This window comes from Copadichromis virginalis, linkage group LG15, assembly GCF_057382275.1.
Source record: "Copadichromis virginalis isolate Kocher_CV1m ecotype Utaka linkage group LG15, C_Virginalis_male_GT1.1, whole genome shotgun sequence".
Lineage (NCBI taxonomy): Eukaryota > Metazoa > Chordata > Actinopteri > Cichliformes > Cichlidae > Copadichromis > Copadichromis virginalis.
Genome location: NC_140632.1, coordinates 13787166 through 13809547, shown reverse-complemented (window position 1 = coordinate 13809547; position 22382 = coordinate 13787166). Strand labels below are relative to the sequence as shown.

Below are 22382 nucleotides of genomic sequence, written 5' to 3'. Positions count from 1 at the left end.
CAGTTTCTTTTCAGGAAAACATCTTATTTGATTCATTCAGTGGCAAGAGCTGATTGCAAATTAGCTGTTTACATTGAGGTTTGGATATGAGAGTGTGTGGTTTACTAATTCTCTCTGCTAGCCCTGTTATGGACTTGCCTGTTGCCCAGCGTGTACCCTGCCTTTCACCATGCAACAGCTGGGATCAGCCCTCTGTGATCCCATTGGATAAGCATCTACATAAAACTGGGTGAATGGATTTATATAGCGTATGTTCAACCAAAGGGTACAACAAAATATTTATGAAACCAATATATCAACTTAATAGTCTCTCATTGGTTTTTTTAGCTATTGTGTTGGAATACTAATATTCAAGAATGGCTTTATGATAAACCTGTGCACAGAGCCTTAATCTAAAAATCAATTGCGATGCTCACTTTGTCTCGCTGATGAATATGTTTACTCTGTGCTGTTAATTGCTCCATTTAGTTTCCTGTGTTACTGTTTCAGAAAACTTAAATGCAATTAAACGAATTTAATGTTTTGATATTAAAGTAAAGATGAGTTTGGTCTTGGTGCAGGATGCAATCTCAAAGCTTAGTTATACATATATATGCATATATATATATACATACATACATGTATACACACATATATATACATATACATACATATATACACACATATATATACATATACATATACACACATATATATACATATACACACATATACAGTGGGGCAAAAAAGTATTTAGTCAGCCACCGATTGTGCAAGTTCCCCCACTTAAAATGATGACAGAGGTCAGTAATTTGCACCAGAGGTACACTTCAACTGTGAGAGACAGAATGTGAAAAAAAAATCAATGAATTCACATGGTAGGATTTGTAAAGAATTTATTCGTAAATCAGGGTGGAAAATAAGTATTTGGTCACCTCAAACAAGGAAAATCTCTGGCTCTCACAGACCTGTAACGTCTTCTGTAAGAAGCTTTTCTGTCCCCCACTCGTTACCTGTATGAATGGCACCTGTTTGAACTCATCATCTGTATAAAAGACACCTGTCCACAGCCTCAAACAGTCAGACTCCAAACTCCGCCATGGCCAAGACCAAAGAGCTTTCGAAGGACACCAGGAAAAGTATTGTAGACCTGCACCAGACTGGGAAGAGTGAATCTACAATAGGCAAGCAGCTTGGTGTGAAAAAATCAACTGTGGGAGCAATCATCAGAAAATGGAAGACATACAAGACCACTGATAATCTCCCTCGATCTGGGGCTCCACGCAAGATCTCATCCCGTGGGGTCAAAATGATCATGAGAACGGTGAGCAAAGATCCCAGAACCACACGGGGGGACCTGGTGAATGACCTGCAGAGAGCTGGGACCAAAGTAACAAAGGTCACCATCAGTAACACACTACAACGGCAGGGAATCAAATCCCGCAGTGCCAGACGTGTTCCGCTGCTGAAGCCAGTGCATGTCCAGGCCCGTCTGAAGTTTGCCAGAGAGCACATGGATGATACAGCAGAGGATTGGGAGAATGTCATGTGGTCAGATGAAACCAAAGTAGAACTTTTTGGTATAAACTCAACTCGTCGTGTTTGGAGGAAGAAGAATACTGAGTTGCATCCCAAGAACACCATACCTACTGTGAAGCATGGGGGTGGAAACATCATGCTATGGAGCTGTTTTTCTGCCAAGGGGACAGGACGACTGATCCGTGTTAAGGACAGAATGAATGGGGCCATGTATCGTGAGATTTTGAGCCAAAACCTCCTTCCATCAGTGAGAACTTTGAAGATGAAACGAGGCTGGGTCTTCCAACATGACAATGATCCAAAACACACCGCCCGGGCAACAAAGGAGTGGCTCCGTAAGAAGCATTTGAAAGTCCTGGAGTGGCCTAGCCAGTCTCCAGACCTCAACCCCATAGAAAATCTGTGGCGGGAGTTGAAAGTCCGTGTTGCTCGGCGACAGCCCCAAAACATCACTGCTCTCGAGAAGATCTGCATGGAGGAATGGGCCAAAATACCAGCTACTGTGTGTGCAAACCTGGTAAAGACCTATAGTAAACGTTTGACCTCTGTTATTGCCAACAAAGGTTATGTTACAAAGTATTGAGTTGTATTTTTGTTATTGACCAAATACTTATTTTCCACCCTGATTTACGAATAAATTCTTTACAAATCCTACCATGTGGATTCATGGATTTTTTTTTCACATTCTGTCTCTCACAGTTGAAGTGTACCTCTGGTGCAAATTACTGACCTCTGTCATCATTTTAAGTGGGGGAACTTGCACAATCGGTGGCTGACTAAATACTTTTTTGCCCCACTGTATATATATGAAAGGCAAATATATATATATGAAAAGACAAAAGGTTCTTTGCTTTGCTGTTCCTAGGACTGCTGATCAGTAAAAAATGATCCCATTATATTAAATTTGATTATAACACAATAATATAAACAGTAAACCAAACATTTGTGGTCAAACAGGAATCTAGTTGCCTTTTCAATTTGAAACTCCAAGTGTATAGCGCCAATAAACAGACTATGCTATGGCCCCTAAATGAGACTAGCGTACTAGAAAAACTACTTTCTTCTTTTAGCCCCAAATAAACTCAGATCTTTCATCATCAATAAAAGGGTAAAAACGAAAACTTGTAGTAGTAAACTTTAGTAAACGTTTGAGAACATGGTGGGATTAGTACTCACAGAGCGGGTTGCCAAACAGGACTGCGGCATTTATCGACATGACTTCATATAAGGTCATCAGTTTAAAACATTTACTTAACCAGCTTAATAAGTGTGACCAGTGAAAAGCCAGTTACCCCCCTCGTTTTAGCCTTTATACTAAACTAGGCTAATTGCCTCCTTGCTTGAGAACAGTGTTTAATATTCAGTAAAGACCTCTGAGTTGCCTTTTTGCTTATCTTAACTCCTAGAAAACCTTTGAGCCATTTCTTTGAAAATTTAATACAGAACATCAATACAAACAATGCATACATTCAGCCACTGAAGGCTTTGTTTAAACCAGCCTCAGTGAGGGCAGGAAAATAATCTCCTCTTTATATTCCACTGTTTTCATGCTGACACTGCTGTGTCCCCCAGAGTAAAATGAACATTCATTCAGCAAATATGAATATGTAAATTAAAGTCAGAATCATGGTGTATTTATTCTTGTTGTTACCGACTTGTTATGCATTGTGTCACAGTCTTTGTCATTTTGTGGCTGTGCACTGTGTTCTGTGTCACAGCTTTACACTTTACTTTTGTGCTGAGTGCTTTGATCAGGGCCTCGGACAGCTTCAAAATACTTTTTCAAAGCCGAAGCTCGTAAAGCTGCCCCCGTTTGTTTAAAAATCAACCCATCCACTGCTTGATTTTTTTTAAAAAGCAAATTAATTCAATTAAAACGTTATAAAAAGCAGCAGATAAAAGAAAAAAAAAGGCTCCCTTTTGTACCACAGTCAGTATAACAAAGAGGTATGACTGTCTGCTTCCTTCTGGCACATGTTGTTCTTTCTTTGCTCACCTAGTCAATTCACTGATGCCCTTCACTGATGGTTCTCGCTTCAAAAATGGATTACAAAGGGCATCTTGTAGCGGTCCTGTGTCACCTCTACTGATAAATGTATGGACATCCCATTAAGGAAACTGCCCTCAAGAGACCAGCGCTGTAGTGATAGATCTGAGCCACTGACACAGTTGCAGGTGCTGATTATCTTATCCAGAGACAATGAAGCTTTATGGAGTGGAACATCCTTGTCCTGTAGTGGGTTCCAACAATAATTACAATCAATTTAGGGTGGCAGGTCATAAAAACAATATTTAGTGGGGGCATTATCAGATGTATACCTCCTCTGGGTTGTGAAATTTGTCTCTGTCATAAAAGATTTCAGTCATGCAGTTTCCATTTCTCAGTGTGACAGCTTTGCAGTATTGTAATATCTAGCCTGGGCTTTCTATCCCTGGAGGCTAACAAGAGGAAATTAGCTAAAGTTTTATACAAATACAATACTTTGCAAAAGTGTTGAGTTGTGCTTAATTTCTTTACTTATATTTCTTAGATTTTGCTTCTGTGGATTCAGACTTTTATGTAATTTTTTCAAAGCGGTCTTGAGCAACAGTTCTCCAGGGTCTCTGGAGGTTGTTAAAAGTTTTTCTTTGGCTGTTTTTTCACTCATCACTTATAATTTCTTCCAATTTCTTTCGTTGAATCTATGAAAAATGTCAAAAATAACAAAACTTGACAGGCATAGAATATTTTTGCTCCAAGAGAGATGAGCTCTTAGCTGAAAACTTGGCATATCTCAGCGTGGTGTATAGTGTGTACTTAAAACTTTTTTAAAGAAACTTTTTTAAGAAGCAAGTAGAGGACAAAATAAGAAGTGGCGGGACTAAAAAGACTTTCTGCAGGAGATGATGATCAGTGTCTAAAGTTATATGTCCTTAAGAAACAGGAACCTGAGAGATACATCTGGTCACTCAGCCGATTAAATCTACTGTTCAGTGAAGCATCATCAGAAATGGTCTCAGTGGAAGGGTTGCTGTCAAGAAGACATTTTTTAAGAAAGGGGAACAGGGAGAAAAACCTGAGAAACAGGGGCAGCAGATCTTATGTAGGGATCAGTCCAAATGGTAAATATTTGATTCAAATCATTGCCAGCATTTGGTAGGTCAGGAGAGAGGTACAACAGTGAGTGTCTACAGCCATCTGTAAAGGCTCTTTGAGGCTCTGTCATGGTTTGCATTGCATTTCAGCCAGTGGTGTTGGAGAGCTTTACAAAATTGACTGAATTATAAACACAGAGCAGTATGGTCAGATTTTGATCCAGGATGCAATACCAGGTATGCAGTAAAAGCATACCTGGATAGAAATACACACAATGGATTGGCCTCCTTAGAGCCCAGGCTTCAACATTATCGAAGCAGTGTTGGATCATCTTGATGGAGAAAAAAAAGGCAGCCAGCATCCAAAGAAGAGCTTTCAATGTCCTTCAAGAAACCTGGAGATCTTTTCCTGAAGACTACTTAAAGAAATGACAAGAAAGCTTCCCTAGGAGAGTTCAAAGAGTGTTGAAGCACAAAGGCGACCATAGCAAATATGTTTCAATAAATCCCTGTACCATTTTCCTATTTTAGAAAATAAAAAGAAATGTGGTTTGAATAAAGAACATTCACAGCATTGGAGGCAAAATCCATTTTATGAAAAATTTTATTATTCCTACATAAAAATCGTCCATGACAAACCCAAAGTTTTATAGATTAGAACATTGAGCCCATCTTACTTTAAATATAGATAAACTGTAAACTGCACAGGAACATATAAGCCTCCATAAAACGTCAAATCCCTGTTTTTAAACTTTGGCTGTCTGATTTAGTCAGTTTTTGTGGGGGAGTGGGATCTTCTCATCTACATTAACTTTGAGAAAAACTAAGGAGCACATTTCCCAAAAGTTGAAGATTTATGTGTTGAGCCAGGAGAAAGCGAGCCTTAATAGAGCGATTTCAGCTCCTGGCTAATCCTCCGCAATCATGCACAGTCAGTTTCCTTAAAGAAAAAAAGATTAAAAAACAGAGATCTATTCAGAAGCTCTCTTATATGTGACAAATGATCTCTTTCCTTATTAGTTTTATTTTTTAAACTTAGAAACAGTTGACTTAAGCTAATCTCAGAGCCTGTCAATGACACATGATTCCTCAGTGGTCTTAACCTCGTTTCTAACTGCTCTGAACAAGTTTCAGTGGCTGCTGGCAGCTCTGTGTGACTCCACTGCAAGCGCCCCAACAACAGGTGAAAGGTCTGTTATAAGCACTGCATAAAGCCCCCCAGGACAGATGGTGCCAGATGATAATCCATGTGAGCTCAGTGAAAGAACATCAGCGAGCAGACATGAAAACTTATGGCAGAGGATGCGAGGGGTCCTCAAGGAGATTTAGATGTCAGACCGTGATGAAATGCCGAGTCCTTGGCTTTGCGCTCGGAGGTAATTAAACTCTCTGAGGACTCTCTGTTTGTCCTCTGCATGTGTCACGGTGGGTGATTACACATGAACTGTAATCAAGAAATCAATTTGGAAAGACAAAAAAATTATAGAACGAGACATGGCAGGAGTAGCTGTGACAAGATATTGAGATGAAAGATGTTAAATCAGCTTCTGATCCTGCAGTTTGTACAGCCTGAAGGGAAAGGAGGAATTAATCTGTCTGTTTTAATGGTGTGAATGAGCTTGTCAAGGAAAGATTACACACTTTTTTTTTTTTGGCACGGTAGCTTTGGAATAACATAAACCTGACTTCCTCTTCCCCAAGTTAAATTGACAAGTATAAAGCATACCAAATCTTTACCCACAGATGTTTTAATGGCCTTACTTGGCCATATCTAGATACTAAAAGGATGTCTTCCCTCTTAAACAGCCATCATGAGTGCAGCTTTATGTTCTTCATCGATTGTGGTGAAATTCTCTTCATATTTTGGTGCCACAATCACAGATTTCCTCCACCTATGTCTGCATTTTTACTGAGATTTTGATGGATGCTGTTTTTCGTTGTTTTCCTATGTCTGGGGATATTGAGGTAACCTCACACAATCTTTGTTCCTGCAGTAAAACAGCGGTGATTTGTGGCACAGTGTTAAACGTGGCATCCATCTAGGCAGAGCCTCTTAACAGCGAAATTCCCCAGAGAGCATGGGAGGCCATTTACAACAACCAATCATACAGTAGGCGAAGCAACCTCAGTTCTCTTTGCCAATAATGGGATAATGCACAAATACTACATCACATTTCTTTCGCCATGTTTATGTTGTCAAGTAGTGAGGTGATATATGAGCAGGAAAATAACAAGAATAAAATCCACATATTTGATTATGATAAACAAAGCATTTTTAATTATTTTCCCCCAAATCCATCACCTTTAACTGCTTCTGGGATTATTGATCAAATGTGCTGAAGGAATACATGCTGATCCTAAACATGCATGGGTTTGACGGATAAACAAAAGTGCCCTCAATCACTGGCAAAAACGTGGGAAGGTTGATAAAGAGTTTAGTGGGAGTGTGTTACTTTTGTTAAGTGCTTGCACGGTAATGGCCTCGAGCTCCTGAAGGCAGCCACAGCGTGACTTCTCTCACCCACCTTGAGGAAAGCTTTTAATGAGTCTAACAACCTTTTCTCTTATTACAGCCCGAGCTCAAACGCACTCGGCATAAAAAGGTGAGTAAGACCTACGAAATATCAAAGCCGAGGAATAAAGGTGAACAACATCAGTACAGGTAAAAAACAAAAACAACCCCAGAGCCAGAGGCAGGAGGAGTAGCAGCGAGCTCCAAGCACAGCGAAGATCAGGCGATAAGAACAAACACTGATCGAGTCGGACAGATCAGAGAAGGTGGGTTGCAAAGTGGATTGGTGGTCTAAATGTAGGCAGGCCAAAGCTGCCTGAATTGTAGTCATAAACTGAGATTGTCCAATAGGATGCATAAAAGGGTTTCAGTTAGGTCATTAGCTGATGTGGCCTGAGATGATCTGCTGGGATTGTGGTTGAGCTTAAGTTTGTGCCCTGCATAAAATAATGGTACGCTTGATTATACCTCAATGTTTTGAGCAGCAGTTACTAAAAAAAGAAAAAGCGTGAGACTAAGGGAGAACTTTTTTTCTGTTGTGAACGAGGATCAGAATCAAGAACTGGTTCAAAGCTTACCAACCCATCTGAATCACACTCGTACAAACATATCAGTTCATTTTATCAGTGCTGGCATGTTTTACTGACAGTTGCAAAACAATGACGTCAAAGTCATGGCAGTGCAGCTTTGGCACATCTGAGTCACATGCAAGCCTTTTTCTAATCTGTTTCGACACTTTTCAAACTCAGAGATCATAAAACTCTTTCTCTGATGCTGAAAACCTCCCCAATCTGACTCACATGCAGAACTAATAATGACTTTGGTTTCTCTAAAGTCTGAAGAATATCCATCCATCACTAGAACAGTAGAATATGCTAACTCACTGCAGACTATTAACCTTCTGTTTTACTTCGGCTCAAATTTTGAAGTGTCACTCGGCTCATTGTCGTGGTTTTCCAGTCGAAGATTCAATATCAGTCCAACAGCATTGTCTCCCTTTTGAGAAAAGGCTCTGAAAATCAATTATTCATTTCCTGCTCATGACCAAAGAGCAGACAGTAGAAGATACTGAGTAGGCTGAATGGTGGGGATCAAAACCACAGCAAAAAGAGTTTACATTTGCATTTAAAAACACATTTCTAAATGAATGACTGCTGCATGTGTGATGTAACCTTTTTGGTTAACATGCCAGAAATACATCAACATATCATTTACAAGTCAAATTTGCTTAGTAGTAATACAACTTTGTACACTTAAATCTTTTTAGTGTACTTTTATCAGCAAAATGTACTTTGACAGCATTTGTATCTATATATCAGCGTACAATATTATGGCATTTTTACTGGATATGTATTACAGAGGTAGAGCTGAAGCCATTTAATATAAATGATGGGGTTTCTCAGAGTGCTCTGAATCCCATCCACAGTCCTAACACATGCATGTTAGGCTACTTAACTAATCATAGGTGGGTTTCCTCGAGTCCTTGTAGAGGGACAAAAAGTAAGAAAATGGAAATGAGGACAAAAGATCAGCAGATTATTCTGTCAATTTAATGCGAAAAATCAGTTGTACATAGTCAAAAAACAACTTCCTTTGAAAATCAAGGTATTTCTTCTTTGCTCAATTCAGAATAAAATGTGAGTCTCAACAAGCTGTTCTAGTTCATTGATACATCCTGAAGAAAAGAAATCAAGACTATTGTTGCCGATTAAAAAAAAAAAACACACTGAAATGACCCCAACTCTAATATAGTGAAAAATAAAAAAAATATGTTATTTTAAATTTGGCACATTTCATCCCAAGTAATGAGTTCTAACATGTGCTAATTAGCAGCAATCAAAGAAAATCACATCTCCATTATTGCAGAACAAAGTCAGAAAGGCTACAGTAATTTTCTTGTCTCCAAGCCTCACATATGATCTATTAGACTTTAGTGTTCTTCATTAGCAGACAGTTAGACAGACTCCATTCCTCTGTGCTCATCAGCACTTAGAAAAGTTTCATCCTCATTTTTCCTTGCAAAGTAATGCCCACCACTACCACACACTTCCAAACCTCAGAGCCTGTGGGTTGTAGAAGCACAAGCAGATTAAAGACAAACAGAAAGGGACGTTGTTAAGGTCGAGTTGAATGCATCTGCTCACAACCTGAGAGAATTTTCATTAGAGGGAATTGAGCCCACTTCCCCAACCTTTAACCTTCAGGGTACAATTCAAAGAGGTGGAATGGAAGACATACATGAATCCATTTGAGTTCTTCTTCAACTCTCTGGGGAACTTTTATGAACAAGGTTTAATTTTCATAAGTAACAGCCTCAAGAGGCTCCAATGTTTTATATGCTATAAAAGTAATAAATTATAGTCCAGTGCACTCACTGTGATCAAGGCGTGAGTATGGGGGTGTGTGGGCATGCAGAAGATATATACCCATACACAATATGAAAGAAAGAGAGAGAAAAAAGAAACCTAAAGAAAGAAAAAGGGAGATATTTAAACACATCCAGAAGAGGTCAGCTGCAAGACTGAGCCATTGCACTGCCCACTCACTCCCACATGCTCAACATCATTAAACACAAAAGGGCACAACTGAAACAATGCTGCAATCTGCAACACAACAAACAAGCGAGACAGAGCTGTTGGTGCAAGCGTGCACCATGAGAATCTCACAAGAGCTCTTCTCTTCTCTTCTACCAAGGACGTCCATTTCTGGTCCTAATCTCTGGACTATAAATTGATTATTCATGAAAATATGTTTGATCCCTTATGGAAGTGAGAGCATTTTTAAACCTGGGTTACTTAATCTCAATCTGCGATTATAAATCTTACAGAAAACAAGCCTGAAAGAAAATCAATTCAGTGAGAATGTATTAGTGAATGCATTTGGTTTAACATGTTTTTGGCTGGGATATACTGAGTAAATGAGCCATACTGCCTATTCAGCCCTCTGGGCTGAAAATTTATTGAGTATCTTACGCCACCCGGTGGGCTGGACAATATCTAAACAAAGGGGGAATAAATGACAGCTCACAAGAAACAGGCTGGTTATATGTGCAGTAATAATGCAAAACATCTGTTTCACAGTCACATCATTAATTGTGAGTCTCTGTCATTTAGGATCAAGCTGACTGTCAGTTAAAGAAACAACTTGTTTATGTTTCAGAGCTTCAGGGCCGTCACAGACCACCTCATCTAGAAAGAAGACATTTTGAGGATGGTTAGTGAGCCACTTCCACAGATACTCCAGGTTGGCATCACACTGCCAGGGGTTCCCTGTTACGGTCATCTGAAAAGAGGATTTTCTGTCATCCAGCAGACCTGAGGGGAGATACCGTAGCCGATTCTGATTAAGCAGCAGAAGTTCAAGGTGTTGCAGACCCTGGAGGAGCGTCACTGGCAGCTCTCGGAGCTGATTCTCCTGCAGAAACAGCTGTGAGAGTTTCACGTTGTGACTAAACGTTGAAGGCTTCAGGGAAATTAATTTGTTCCCAGCGAGGTTTAGTGTCTCGAGGTGATGTAGGTTTGCTAGTGTGTCGGGCTGTAGCTCTTGCAGATGGTTATGACTTAGGTCGAGATTTTCCAGATGAGGCAGCTTCTGAAGCAGAGCAGCTGTAATGCTTGTTAAACGGTTCCCAGACAAATCCAGCCAGGTGAGACTGCTGTTGTCGGAAAACCACTCTCCATGAGCTTTTTCAATTAAATTATTCTTCAGCACCAGACTACGGAGCAAGGAATGGACGAAGACTTTGGGGGGCAGATGAATCAGCTGATTACCTGTGAGATCCAACGTACTCAGGTGAGGAATGGCACCCAGTAGGTCTGAAGGAAGGCTTGAAAGATTAGTGTGATACAGCTGGAGGTGGTTTAAAAGAGGCACAAAACTCAGATGTCTGGCTGTAATGAAGCTGAGGTTTCTGGACTGGATGGACAATCGTGTGATGTTGGGATATAAACCATCTGCAGGAAAATATGTGAGGGAGCTTTGGCGGCACACCACCTCTGCACTCGAAGGTAGAAAGGAGCAAGTGCACAGATCTGGGCACGAGTGGGTGCCTCTCGTTTGGTAAGCATATTCAGCCAGAGCAGTGAGAGTAAGAAGCAGCCACAGGTTCATCTTTAAGAAAAAATACACTGAGAAGAAAACAATAGCGTAAAAGATCAACAGGTAATAAAACGGTGACAATGTGATTATAAATGTGTTGTTACCTGAAAAGCACAGCTGAAATTCCTTCAGGTTTTGATCGCTGACTTGATTTTACACAACTCTGAGGATATTTGATTCCAGCAATGAGTCAGGATAAAATGTTGCAATAGGCAAACAAAACCAAGCAAACAAAGTGAGTGGTTACTGTTTTCTGTACTTTCTAAAAGTAAGTTGATGTTACCACACATAAATCAATATTTTTTTTTTCAGTTTTTCAAGAACACAATGTGCAAGGGTACATGTGTGATACATTATTAATTAACTTGTGCAAAAAGAAAACAAATAACAAAAATAGGCATTAGGCTTAATTTTTATCCCTCAAGTTCACAACCATATGTTGGTGCTTGAGATTCAGAACTCAGCCTGTTAATGTTAGCAGTTTAATGAATAGAGGGATACTATTCCCGAGAATAGCAGGTTATAATACTATAGTTTAGCAGAAAGGTTGAAAACGGGTGAAATGGTTGGCCTGGTTTTGGCCAAAAAGCTGCCTACAAATGTCATTCATTGTTTGAATAAAAATAACAAACAAACAAACAAAACAGGAGGTTTTAGAGATCTCTAGATGTTCTGGTGGGTGGATTATTTTCCTTTGTGTGAAGCTAAGCGAAATGCCAACATAAAATCCATGATAATACTGCAGACTTTCTCATTTAAATCTAAACAAGAAAACAATGTAACATGAACACACTTAAATTTAATGAAATAAAAAACAAGACAGTAGTCTTATTTATATCAGATTTATTTATAGTCACATAGTTATCATGTTTTAGTGATTCAAATCCGACAGGCCGAACTGGATTTCTTTTCATGTTAGATAAAGACCAGCAGGAGTAATATTAAGACTGAAGGTTTAGTTCATTTGCTGTTAGTGATATTATTGAACGACCTGCTAGAGGCTGAGGTCCAGCGCATGTGATGGAGTCTGGCAAGAAAGCCTTCTTCTTGTTCTCGTGAAGCCACCTCCATAGATACTCTGCCTTCCCATCACAGAGCCAAGGGTTGACTGTCAAGTCGAGGCCATCCTCTTCCAGCAAGTGAAGTTCATCCAGCAAACCTGGAGGAATATGGCTCAGCTGGTTTTCATCCAGACTCAGGTGTCTGAGCTGAGTGAGTCCCTGGAACAGGTTTTTGGGCAGCTTGTTGAGTTTATTCTGAGTGAGGAAGAGATGTGTGAGGCTATGCAGGCTCTGAAATGCAGATCCATTCAGCGTGTCGAGCTTGTTGTTCTGCAGGCTTAGCCTCTCAAGTTTGCTCAGTTGACTCAGAGAATTTGCTGGTATCTTATCCAGACGGTTGTTTGAGAAGTCAAGGTTCTCCAGGTGGGGCAGCTTCAGAAGCAGATTAGTTGGGATCTCTGTTAATTCATTTCCAGATAAATCCAACCAGGTCAGGCTACTGTTATAAGAAAGCCACTCTGCATCAGCTTTTCTAATAAGGTTATTCTTCAGCACCAAGCTCTGTAGTGGGGCGTGGCTGAAGACATCTGCAGGCAGATTGTTTAGCCTGTTTCCGGTGAGATCCAAAGTGTTGAGGTGAGGAACGCCCCTGAGGAGATGAGAGGGAAGGCTGTGAAGGTGATTGTTGTACAGATGGAGCCCTTGCAACTTGGGTATGGCATTTAGATGGGCCTCAGATATGGAGGTGATGTTTGTGAATTGGATAGTCAGCAAGGTGGTGTTCTCCGGGAGACCGTCAGAGGGGAACTCTGTCAGGGGAAGCTCATTACAGACCACCTCATTTCTTCTGGGATAACAGGTGCAGAGAGCTGGGCAGGAAAGAGCTCTGTGGCAGAAACATGACAACCACAGAAAAGCAAGAACATACCAGGACTTCATATCTAGAAAAGAAGACGAGTAGAAGTGAGAGTTAAATACAAGGAAATTATTACATCTGCATTTGCTACAAAACAATGCTACAAGTAACAAATCTTCAAATCAGTTTATGCACATGGCAATCAGACACAGTGAAAAAAACAACAAAAAATACCTGCTGCAATTGAATGTGTGTCCATCTGCAGACTGCTGCTTATATCAGATTTATCACTGCTCACTTCCAAATTACTCATTTGTGGAGACGAATCTCCCAACCTAATCATTACTTATTGTGTAAACACGGACCAGTCACTGCACAGTCATTTGTCAAGGACAGGCAGTTACAACAGAGTGAGCAGCTCATACCTCACGGGAAAGTACAAGAATAAAATACTATAGTTCTACTAAAAACTCCTGAAATAGATTGCTGAAGTCTATTAGTTAATGTCAGAAAATAAAAATACATTGTTGGCTAATTGGTTACTATTGGGTAAAAAATGAAACTACAAAAGATATTTGTACTTTAGATTTTCTTTTAAACAGTGGAAAGGGGATGGGGTAGGCAAGGAAGGAAGGAAAGAGGGAGCTTGTGAAAGGGTAAAAATAAGCATTCCCAAATTTGGTTGATTTATTTTTCTTGGAACAATATTTATCAGCAACACAGAATGTTTGATCAGCAGGAGGGAAAAAATATGTCATGCAAACAGTATAAAGTCAGCCGACTCAGGCCTAACAGTTCAAATAGTTTGTCCAGTTAAGGGGCACATCACACCTAACATTGAAATTAAATTATTTTGCATACGTCACTGTTTAAATTGCACAGCCTCTTTTCATTTAACAGCCTGCTATTAATTATTATGTTAAAACATGGAAACATACAGATGCCAGGAGCAACAGTGGAGCAATTAATGTTTTCCCAGAGGTGAGATCTAATGACCATTTCAGTATATTGAACATGATTAATTGATCAACAGAATTCAATTAAGCTATTTAGCGATTAGCTGAATAGAATGCCAGCTGTGATAGGACTGAGGGCAGGAACCCTCGAGACGCTGGTGGTGGAAATAAAGATGGAGGCTTGGATGGAGCTCGAGTAACATGGGAGAGGCGGACATTGGGAGGAGGTGGGTTGCAGAAGTGTATGCAGGGAGAACGACAAAGGAGCAGTGAGATATAAAGTATGCGAAGTTGAGGTTGACTGTCCTGAAGAAGGCAGGAAGAAAGATGATTGGACTAAACCAATGAGGTCGGCAATGAGTTTAATGGTGTTGGAAAGTAGAAGTGATATATTTCAATTAGTATGGAAAGTTAAGTTGTGGTTAAGTTGGTGGAAAACATTACTTTAACACTTACCTGATGTGTAACCTATTTAGTAGGAGAGACAACGTATACCCCAAGTTAATATTGCGATGACAGGATAGTCTTACGTCCATTTTCTCTTGATATTGCCAAAAGCCAAAAGAGTCCCCAGGCATCCCGAGTGCCTTTTTAATAATTCCCAGTGGCACCATGTGATATAAGAGGGTGTTGAATAGCCATATTAGTTAATTACGTATTGTAATTATATCTATAGTATTGGTTGGCATTAATAAGGGTTATTCGATAAGATGTTTACTACGTAACACCAGATAATGGTATGGCTTGAGGGCCAATTAGCAGCAGTCTGTAAAGGTCTGTCAGTTACATCAGAGGCTGTTGCTGGCACCGTGTCTCACCACTGGGCTACATTGTTTTATGCCATGTTATGGTTTGGTATTTTAATGTTGGTGAATAAACCTGTAGTTGGTCTGCACCTCATCTCTGCCTCAAGTCTCCTATTTGAACCCAGCCGCTACATTCTAACAGCTCAGTTGGCGCTAAAGAAATATCCTCCACACCATTACACCGCCATCACCAGTCTGAAGTGTTGCTACAAAGCAGGATGAATCTATTCTTCCAAATTATGACCCTTCTGTCCAAATGTTAGAAAAGAAAGACTCATCAGACCAGGGAACATTTTTCCAACGTTTTGTTTAATTTGCAACCTCAGTTTTCTGTTTGTAGGTGTGGCGCCTGATGTAGGCTGCTGCTGTAGCCCACCTGCTTGTGCATTCACAGACGCTGTACTGCATAACTTGGTTGGAGTTTACCAGAGTTTGTAAGGTTGCCAAATTCGGAGTGTCACATTTTGAAATAATGTTGTTTTGTGTAAAAATCTATATAAATGCTAGAGTGTGAAAAACAGTCCACTTGACAATCCAGCCTCATAAAGCAGATATACAGGGAAGAGCAGAGGCAGTAAAAAGCAAAGTCAGGTCAAAGCCAGGAATGCTGTGCTCCTGGCAGTTGATTGACTATTGCAAGCTTACTTGTGTTTTTTACACCCATAATTCAAAAACACACAAAAATCACAAAAGTAAATGAATCAATTAGAAAAACCCCTTAATTCATAAGGTAATTAGAGTCTCTAAAAAAGCTGTTAAAACATAAAAAATACAAAAAAGAAATTCTATCTCAAAAAGTGGAGGAGAAATGTGAAGTAGGATAAATAACTCAAGTACTTTACATAATGCTTTAGGCAAAAAGAATTCATTTGGAAATAAAATTAAAAGACTAACTGCGCACTGACGAGAAAAAGAAGAAAAACACCAGGAGGAGGCTACATGTCACCTGAGACATCAGTGGCCTGTACAGCAGGGTTCATTCATTTGCAATTTAACCGGAACAGTCACACAGCTGATAGACAGAATGGATTAGACCTGCAAGTACGAAAAATGATTTTAGCATCTGGGCAACATGATGAACTATTACATTATGTATGATGAGTGCCAGTTGGCTTTAGGCTGTTCTAAAAGATTTATTCCAGTGGAGCCCACTCACTCCACATGCACTTGTGAGATAAAGACGGACCTATTCTGGTATAGTTCAAATGGTCTCTTAAAATACGCTGTAGTCAGATGTGATACTGCTGACGGAAAGATGGCTTCAGTGCAACTATAACAACTATTTTTTTAGTGCTGTTCGGCAGTTTAAGAAAAAAAGTACTAATACTACCAAATACTAAACCTTATTGTTTTTAATCCTTTTTCTTTCAAATTGATTGATTTACTTTTAAAGACCTGGTCAAGATAGCATCTGTACATCACTACTGTTTCTGACGCACTTTCTATATCAAAGTAAGTCTGAATAGTTTTTAATGACGGACATCAATGAACAACATAAATCAACAGAGCTACTCATTGAAATGCTGTTAATGTATTATATTATTGTTATTAAAGGGTTTCTTTTAATGCATCACCTTGAGATTTTAAACATACTGTATATGGACAATCAATAATTATCACAAATGGGAATAAAACCATTGTTTCTGTATCGTTCAGATTATTCTGGCATGTGTTATAACAGTTGTAATTAAAGGCTCATGAAAACGTAAAGCCTTCCACTTAAAACTGTATTTATAAATCTACAGAACAACCATATATACTGGATGATGTGGTGCTGATTTATACAGCAATATACAGCAACACTTTGTGTGGTATGATACAAAGAGAGATCTTTTAATGTGTACACAAATGTTTACACACACGCCTATGACAATGATCAAGAAGCAAATTAGAATTAATCACGAAGGATACAGCATGCACTTTCCTCGAATGAAATCCCAGTTGTCATGACACCAGTTTCCTGTCCACATTAGTATTTGGATTTTGTCACTCACAACAACACACGCAGTAATGGAAGCAGTGTCTACATGTGAATGGAAATATTATCCAGGGTTCACTGTGAAGAGAAAAACACAAGAAAGGAAATGAGAAATCCCAGGTTGCTTACACAAAATCCACACCTACATTTGCTAGCTAAATGTGTGAAGACCAATTCCTCAAAAGTTGGGATTCTGTATGATCTAAATAAAAACAGAATGGAAGGATTGGCAAATCTCATAAAGTCCTATTTTATTCCCAAAAGGACAGAGAAAAGATATCAAATGCTTAACATGAAAAAATATTAGTTCACTTTGATGTAACATTGCAACAAAGGGCTGGAAAAGTAAAAGAAAGGAACATTTTACAACTAATTAGATTAGCTGGTAACAATTAACATAAAATGAGCACCTTAGACAGGCATTTCTCAGAAGTAAAAATGGGCAGAGATGCAAAATAATCCACTCACAAAATATGGAATAATTTCAGGACAATGGCGTAAGACTTTGAATATGTCATCTTCTGTATTACATAATATTATCAAAGGATTCTGAAAATCCAGAGAAAAGTCTGTGCACAAGGGACAAAGCTAAAAATCAATATTGTGCAGCCATGATCTCGAAAGGCATATACAGCGGGGAAAATAAGTATTTGACACATCAGCATTTTTATCAGTAAGGGGATTTCCAAGTGGACTATTGACACAACATTTCCACCAGATGTTGCCATCAAGCCAAATATTGAAGTCATACAATCAAATCAGAACATATAAGTATACAAGTTAAACCATAATAAATAAAGTGAAATGACACAGGGAATAAGTATTGAACACACTTTATTCAATACTTTGTAGAAAAGCCTTTGTTGGTGATTACAGCTTCTAGACGCCTCTTGTATGGATAGACCAGTCGTCTGCATTGCTCAGGAGTGATTCTGGCCCATTCTTCCACACAAACGGTCTTTAAATCTTGAAGGTTCCTTGGGCCTCTTTTATGAACTTTAATCTTCAGTTCTCTCCATAGATTTTCTATGGGATTTAGGTCAGGTGATTGACTGGGCCATTCAAGCAACTTGATTTTCTTTCTTTGAAACCACTTCATTGTTTCCTTGGCCTTGTGTTTGGGATCATTGTCTTGCTGAAATGTCCACCCTCTTTTCATTTTTAGCTTCCTGGTAGATGGCAGCAGATTTCTATCCAGAATGTCCCGGTACATCTCTCCATTCATCCTGCCTTCAATAATATGAAGTCTGCCAGTACCCCTTGCTGAAAAGCAGCCCCAAACCATGATGCTTCCACCCCCAAACTTGACTGTTGGTATGGTGTTCTTGGGGTGGTGAGCAGTGCCATTTCTTCTCCAAACATGGTGTGTAGAATGACTGCCAAAAAGTTCAATTTTGCTTTCATCTGACCATACTATAGTCGTCCAATAATCCACAGGCTTCTCCAAATGCTGTTGCGCAAATTTTAACCGAGCCTTGACATGCTTTTTGTTCAGCAATGGAGTCTTGCGTGGTGAGCGTGCATGGATGCCATGGCGGTTCAGTGCATTGCTTATAGTTTTCTTTGAAACAACAGTACCTGCTGATGCAAGGTCTTCCTGAAGTTCTGTCCGAGTGGTTCTTGGCTCTTGGAGAACCCTCCTGATTATTCTTTGGACTCCTCGGACAGGGATCTTGTGTGGAGCACCTGATCGTGGCAGGTTTATGGTGAACTGATGCACTTTCCATTTCCGGATAATGGCCCCCACAGTGCTCACAGGAACATTCAGCATTCTGGAAATGCACCTATAACCATTCCCATCAAAATGCTTTTCAACGATAAGATTACGAAGATCTTGAGAGAGTTCTTTGCTTTTACCCATCATGAAGTCTTTCCTGTGTGCCTTCTGGGTAATGAGGAGCCTTTATAGGCCATCAATTAGGACTAAAGCAGCTGATATCAATTAGTACTGATAGGGGACAGGATTTCTCTATCAATACTGACAGATTTCAGGTGATCTCCTGGCTTTCTATGTCATTTTGCCCCTTGTTATCTCCATGTATTCAATACTTATTCCCTGTGTCATTTCACTTTATTTATTGTGGTTTAACTTGTATACTTATATGTTCTGATTTGTTTGTATGACGTCAATATTTGGCTTGATGGCAACATCTGGTGGAAATGTTGTGTCAATGGTCCACTTGGAAATCCCCTTACTGATAAAAATGCTGATGTGTCAAATACTTATTTTCCCCGCTGTATACCCATCCAGAAGGCGTCGTTTTCAGGATGCCTCACATATTTCAGCGAGACACTACAGTTCAAGCCAACAAATGGAAATTTGGCACATCATGAAACATAAAAAAAGAAGACATAGGACTTTTGAGCAGCTAGAATTTTAAATGAGACAAGAATGGGACAACATTCCTCTCCCAAAAGTCCAGCATCTCAGTTCCCACATTTATAGACTATTGTTAAAAGAAGAGATGGTACACAGTTGTAAAGATGTTCCAATCCAAAGATTTTTTTAGACCCATTTCTGCCATCAAATGAACTTAAAAAAAAGTACATTCCTCATTTTAAACATCTGATATACTTTCTCTGTTATATTGTAAATAAAATATCGGCTCATGAGATTTGCAGATCATTGCATCCTGTCTTTATTGACATTTTACTCAGCATCCCAACTTTTTTGGAATTCAGGTTGTACATAAAAATCACTCAAAAACCCCAGAGGAATCTTTATTTGTTTAAGTTAAGCTCTCCCTGTAGTCCTGAGTGAGCACGCTGACCTTTGCAGGGTACAATAACGTTCTCTTTTTTATCCAGGTGGTCCTTGTGGAACTTGGTGCGGCAGCAGCGGCATTCGAGCGCTGGCGGAGGCTTAAATAAGTCCCACAAAGGCCGGCTGCAGACCTCACAGCTGGATGGAAAATGATAGAGTGCGAGGATAAACTCATGGCCCCTGTGGTTGATGTAGGAGCCGCGATCGCCATGCGGCACAGGTTCCAATGGAGTGTCCTGTTCACGCCTGATGTCGTCTTCACTGTTATACTGGATCAGGGGAGACAAGAAGGCAAATGCAACACTTACGATTTACTTGAAGCAGATGGGTAAACTGAAGATTGGATAGCTGATGAGTCTTGAAAGTCTATGACAGAAAGGAAAGCATTGATGGTCCCAACTCATTACCTTTATCTTTGGAATTTCTCTGGCATCTGCACGGTACACATCACTTTGACTTATAGATCTGACACGAACCAGCTTACTGAAACAGGGAGAGAGATGGAGAAGTTAAGTCTAGTGCTAGCCTAGCAAGATATTTACTTTAGGTATAGAATGATTTAAAAATATTGTAAAGAAAATACCATTAATTGGCAAATCAAGCCAGTTGAGATTATTTATTTCATTACCAACTGAATCATAAATCTTTTCAACATGATTAACTAAAACCAAAAATTTCCAAACAGTTCCTAGATGAGAGTAATCAGAAGTAAATGTTAGAGAAAGGTTAACATTTTGAATGAATTGAAGGACAAAACATTTTATATGGATGTAATTTTCCCAGATTCCTTTTACAACAAATATAAGAGCAACTTACATTCATGCGTTCATATCATATTTCTATTCAAGTAACTGTTGCGTAACTCTTGGGTTACAGGAGGAAAATGTGCATATACATAGACGGACACATCATATTCTATCCTGTGGGAAAGTGAAAAATTACTCATCTTCCAACGACTTTGTGCAGTTATAAGCAGTTTCATGGCCTTTATTGCAGCAGATTTTATCTACAGCCGTTTCTATTATATTCCACCAAAACCTGCAGCTTTGACTTTGCTATAACTCTTCATGCTCCATACATAAGATGGAAAAGATGATGACAGGTTCACCTGCTTTGGTTGATAGAAGCGGACCCTTAAAAAAACAAAAAGGGTATTTCCTGCAATGCTGAGGTCTGAAAAGTAGAAACAATTAAAATTTGGGATAATGCTCTACATTTTAGACAAAGTTGCATTTGGTAAAACTGTACTGGATGGATTGTGAATGTTTTTGTGTAAAACCTATGGAAATTAAAACCCATTTGCAGATTCCAAAGCTTTTCCCGTTGAGCCTTGCTAATTTTCATTTGTTCAGTATTTTGCATCATGAGGTACACAAAGTACTTCTCATTTAGTCAACATTTTTGAACGTTGCTTTTAATGACTCACTCATTGTCCGGGGTCATGAAAAGGTTTGCTTTCTCTCGATCCAGCTCAGTGTTATAGAACAGGAGCTTTTTACTGCTCACCACCACATACTGTAGTGAGACACCTATACTGGTGTAATACAAATGGTCACTTTAAATACACTCATAGCTGTAGCATAACATAATTATTTGGTACTGTTTTGTTGTTTACCAATATGATACAGAATAAACTGCTTTTTCATTAATATTAACACTAACAACTCAAAAACAGTCACATGTTAGATATGGGTTGAGAGACCATGTACTAGCCCTTGTTTCCATGTTTTGTTTCATACACCACGTTAATTGATATAAATCATTTCCTTTTAGACCCGATCAGGCAGAGGCTGTATATCGCCAATGCTTTAGATGCACTCTCTACAAATTTCAAAAACGTAAATAATAGGCATGCACAACAAACAAATACGATCACCAGAGGCACTAATTGAAATGCTTAAGTCTTGATTTTTTACATTTTTTTTAATGTATCACCCCAAAAATTCTACACATGGGATTTTAAACATATATGAACAATCAGTAATTGTCATGAAGCGCAAGAAAAACAACAACATTGTTTCAGTTGAGTTCACATTGATCTCTCGCATGTTATAACAGATGTACTTATAAAGGCTCATTTTTAACTCAAAAAGAAGCCATAAAACCGTTTTAATACATTTACAGGACAACCATATATAGTGTGTGATGTGGTCATAGAAACAAAACAATCATATATACTATTAGCTTCACGTTATGTGCTACGATACACAGATATAGATATTTATCGTATATACAAATGTTCAAACACATGCGTAATCTTTTTACAAACGCAAAGAGAAAAAGAAAATAAAGTCTTGTCATAATTATGATTATTAAAAAGAAAAAAGGGCAGTTTAATCGTGAAGATTGTCGCATCTTTTCACTGGATGAGTCACTGTAATGGGAAGACTGTCCTGATTCTCCTTTTGTTAAAATGACCAAAAAAATAAATCCTTTTTCTCATGACGTCAGCCAGTTTTCTGTCTGTATTAGTGTTTTTTTAGGGCTTTTTGTGTTTTGTTTTTTTTTGACAGTCTTCTCTGAAAAAACATAACACACGTAGGCACCGCTTCCAGACCACCATTACTCCACACGGATGAAAATATTAGCCAGGGTTAACTGTGAAGATAGAGGAAAATACAAAAAAGAAGATGAGAAAAACCTGGTATGCTACCAACAGTATGGCAGGACTTCAAAGGCACGCCCACACAAAATCCACACATAGACTAATAAACAAGGAAGCTACCCAGTAACCACACAATGAAAGTGTAGATGCAGGGAAAAAAGCAGGCAGACACAGTTATATTTATTAGTGTGCATGTTTGCCCAAAGAAAAATA

General features: G+C 39.1%; 3 protein-coding genes across 8 annotated transcripts in view; all 3 read right to left on the bottom strand.

Annotated features, from left to right (window-relative positions):
* Positions 1-8635: 8635 nt before the first annotated feature.
* On the bottom strand, positions 8636-11398 carry LOC146692091 (uncharacterized). Its single transcript, XM_085432041.1, has 2 exons — positions 11308-11398; positions 8636-11232 (listed from the first exon to the last, which is right to left on the bottom strand). The coding sequence occupies exon 2, from the start codon at positions 11213-11215 to the stop codon at positions 10211-10213; it is 1005 nt and encodes a 334-aa protein (XP_085288167.1). The 5' UTR covers positions 11216-11232; positions 11308-11398; the 3' UTR covers positions 8636-10210.
* Positions 11399-12029: 631 nt separating this feature from the next.
* Positions 12030-13388, bottom strand: LOC146692090 (uncharacterized). Its single transcript, XM_085432040.1, has 2 exons — positions 13295-13388; positions 12030-13145 (listed from the first exon to the last, which is right to left on the bottom strand). Exons 1-2 carry the CDS (start codon positions 13371-13373, stop codon positions 12145-12147), a joined length of 1080 nt encoding a protein of 359 aa, XP_085288166.1. The 5' UTR covers positions 13374-13388; the 3' UTR covers positions 12030-12144.
* Positions 13389-15112: 1724 nt separating this feature from the next.
* LOC146692089 (rho-associated protein kinase 2-like) overlaps positions 15113-22382 on the bottom strand; it is a 41050-nt gene continuing 33780 nt past the window's right edge. For 3 of the 6 annotated variants that reach the window (XR_014915130.1, XM_085432036.1, XM_085432037.1), the window contains one exon: positions 20154-22162. Coding sequence is in view for 4 of the 6 variants with exons in the window: in XM_085432037.1 (XP_085288163.1) it covers positions 22159-22162 (4 nt within the window). In the remaining 2 variants the exon portion in view is untranslated. Of the gene's footprint in view, positions 16879-18918; positions 19834-19971; positions 20048-20153; positions 22163-22382 lie in introns of those variants that run through there. The other 3 variants (XM_085432034.1, XM_085432033.1, XM_085432035.1) reach the window with 3 other exon arrangements.

What these genes read in the sequence shown, in the direction of transcription:
- LOC146692091 (XM_085432041.1), bottom strand. Translation starts at nt 11,215, where the DNA reads ATGAACCTGTGGCTGCTTCTTACTCTCACTGCTCTGGCTGAATATGCT.
- LOC146692090 (XM_085432040.1), bottom strand. Translation starts at nt 13,373, where the DNA reads ATGAGTAATTTGGAAGTGAGCAGTGATAAATCTGATATAAGCAGCAGT. An exon ending in CACACATTCAATTGCAGCAG is followed by an intron (nt 13,146 to 13,294) that starts GTATTTTTTGTT and finishes CTTCTTTTCTAG; the next exon opens with ATATGAAGTCCTGGTATGTT.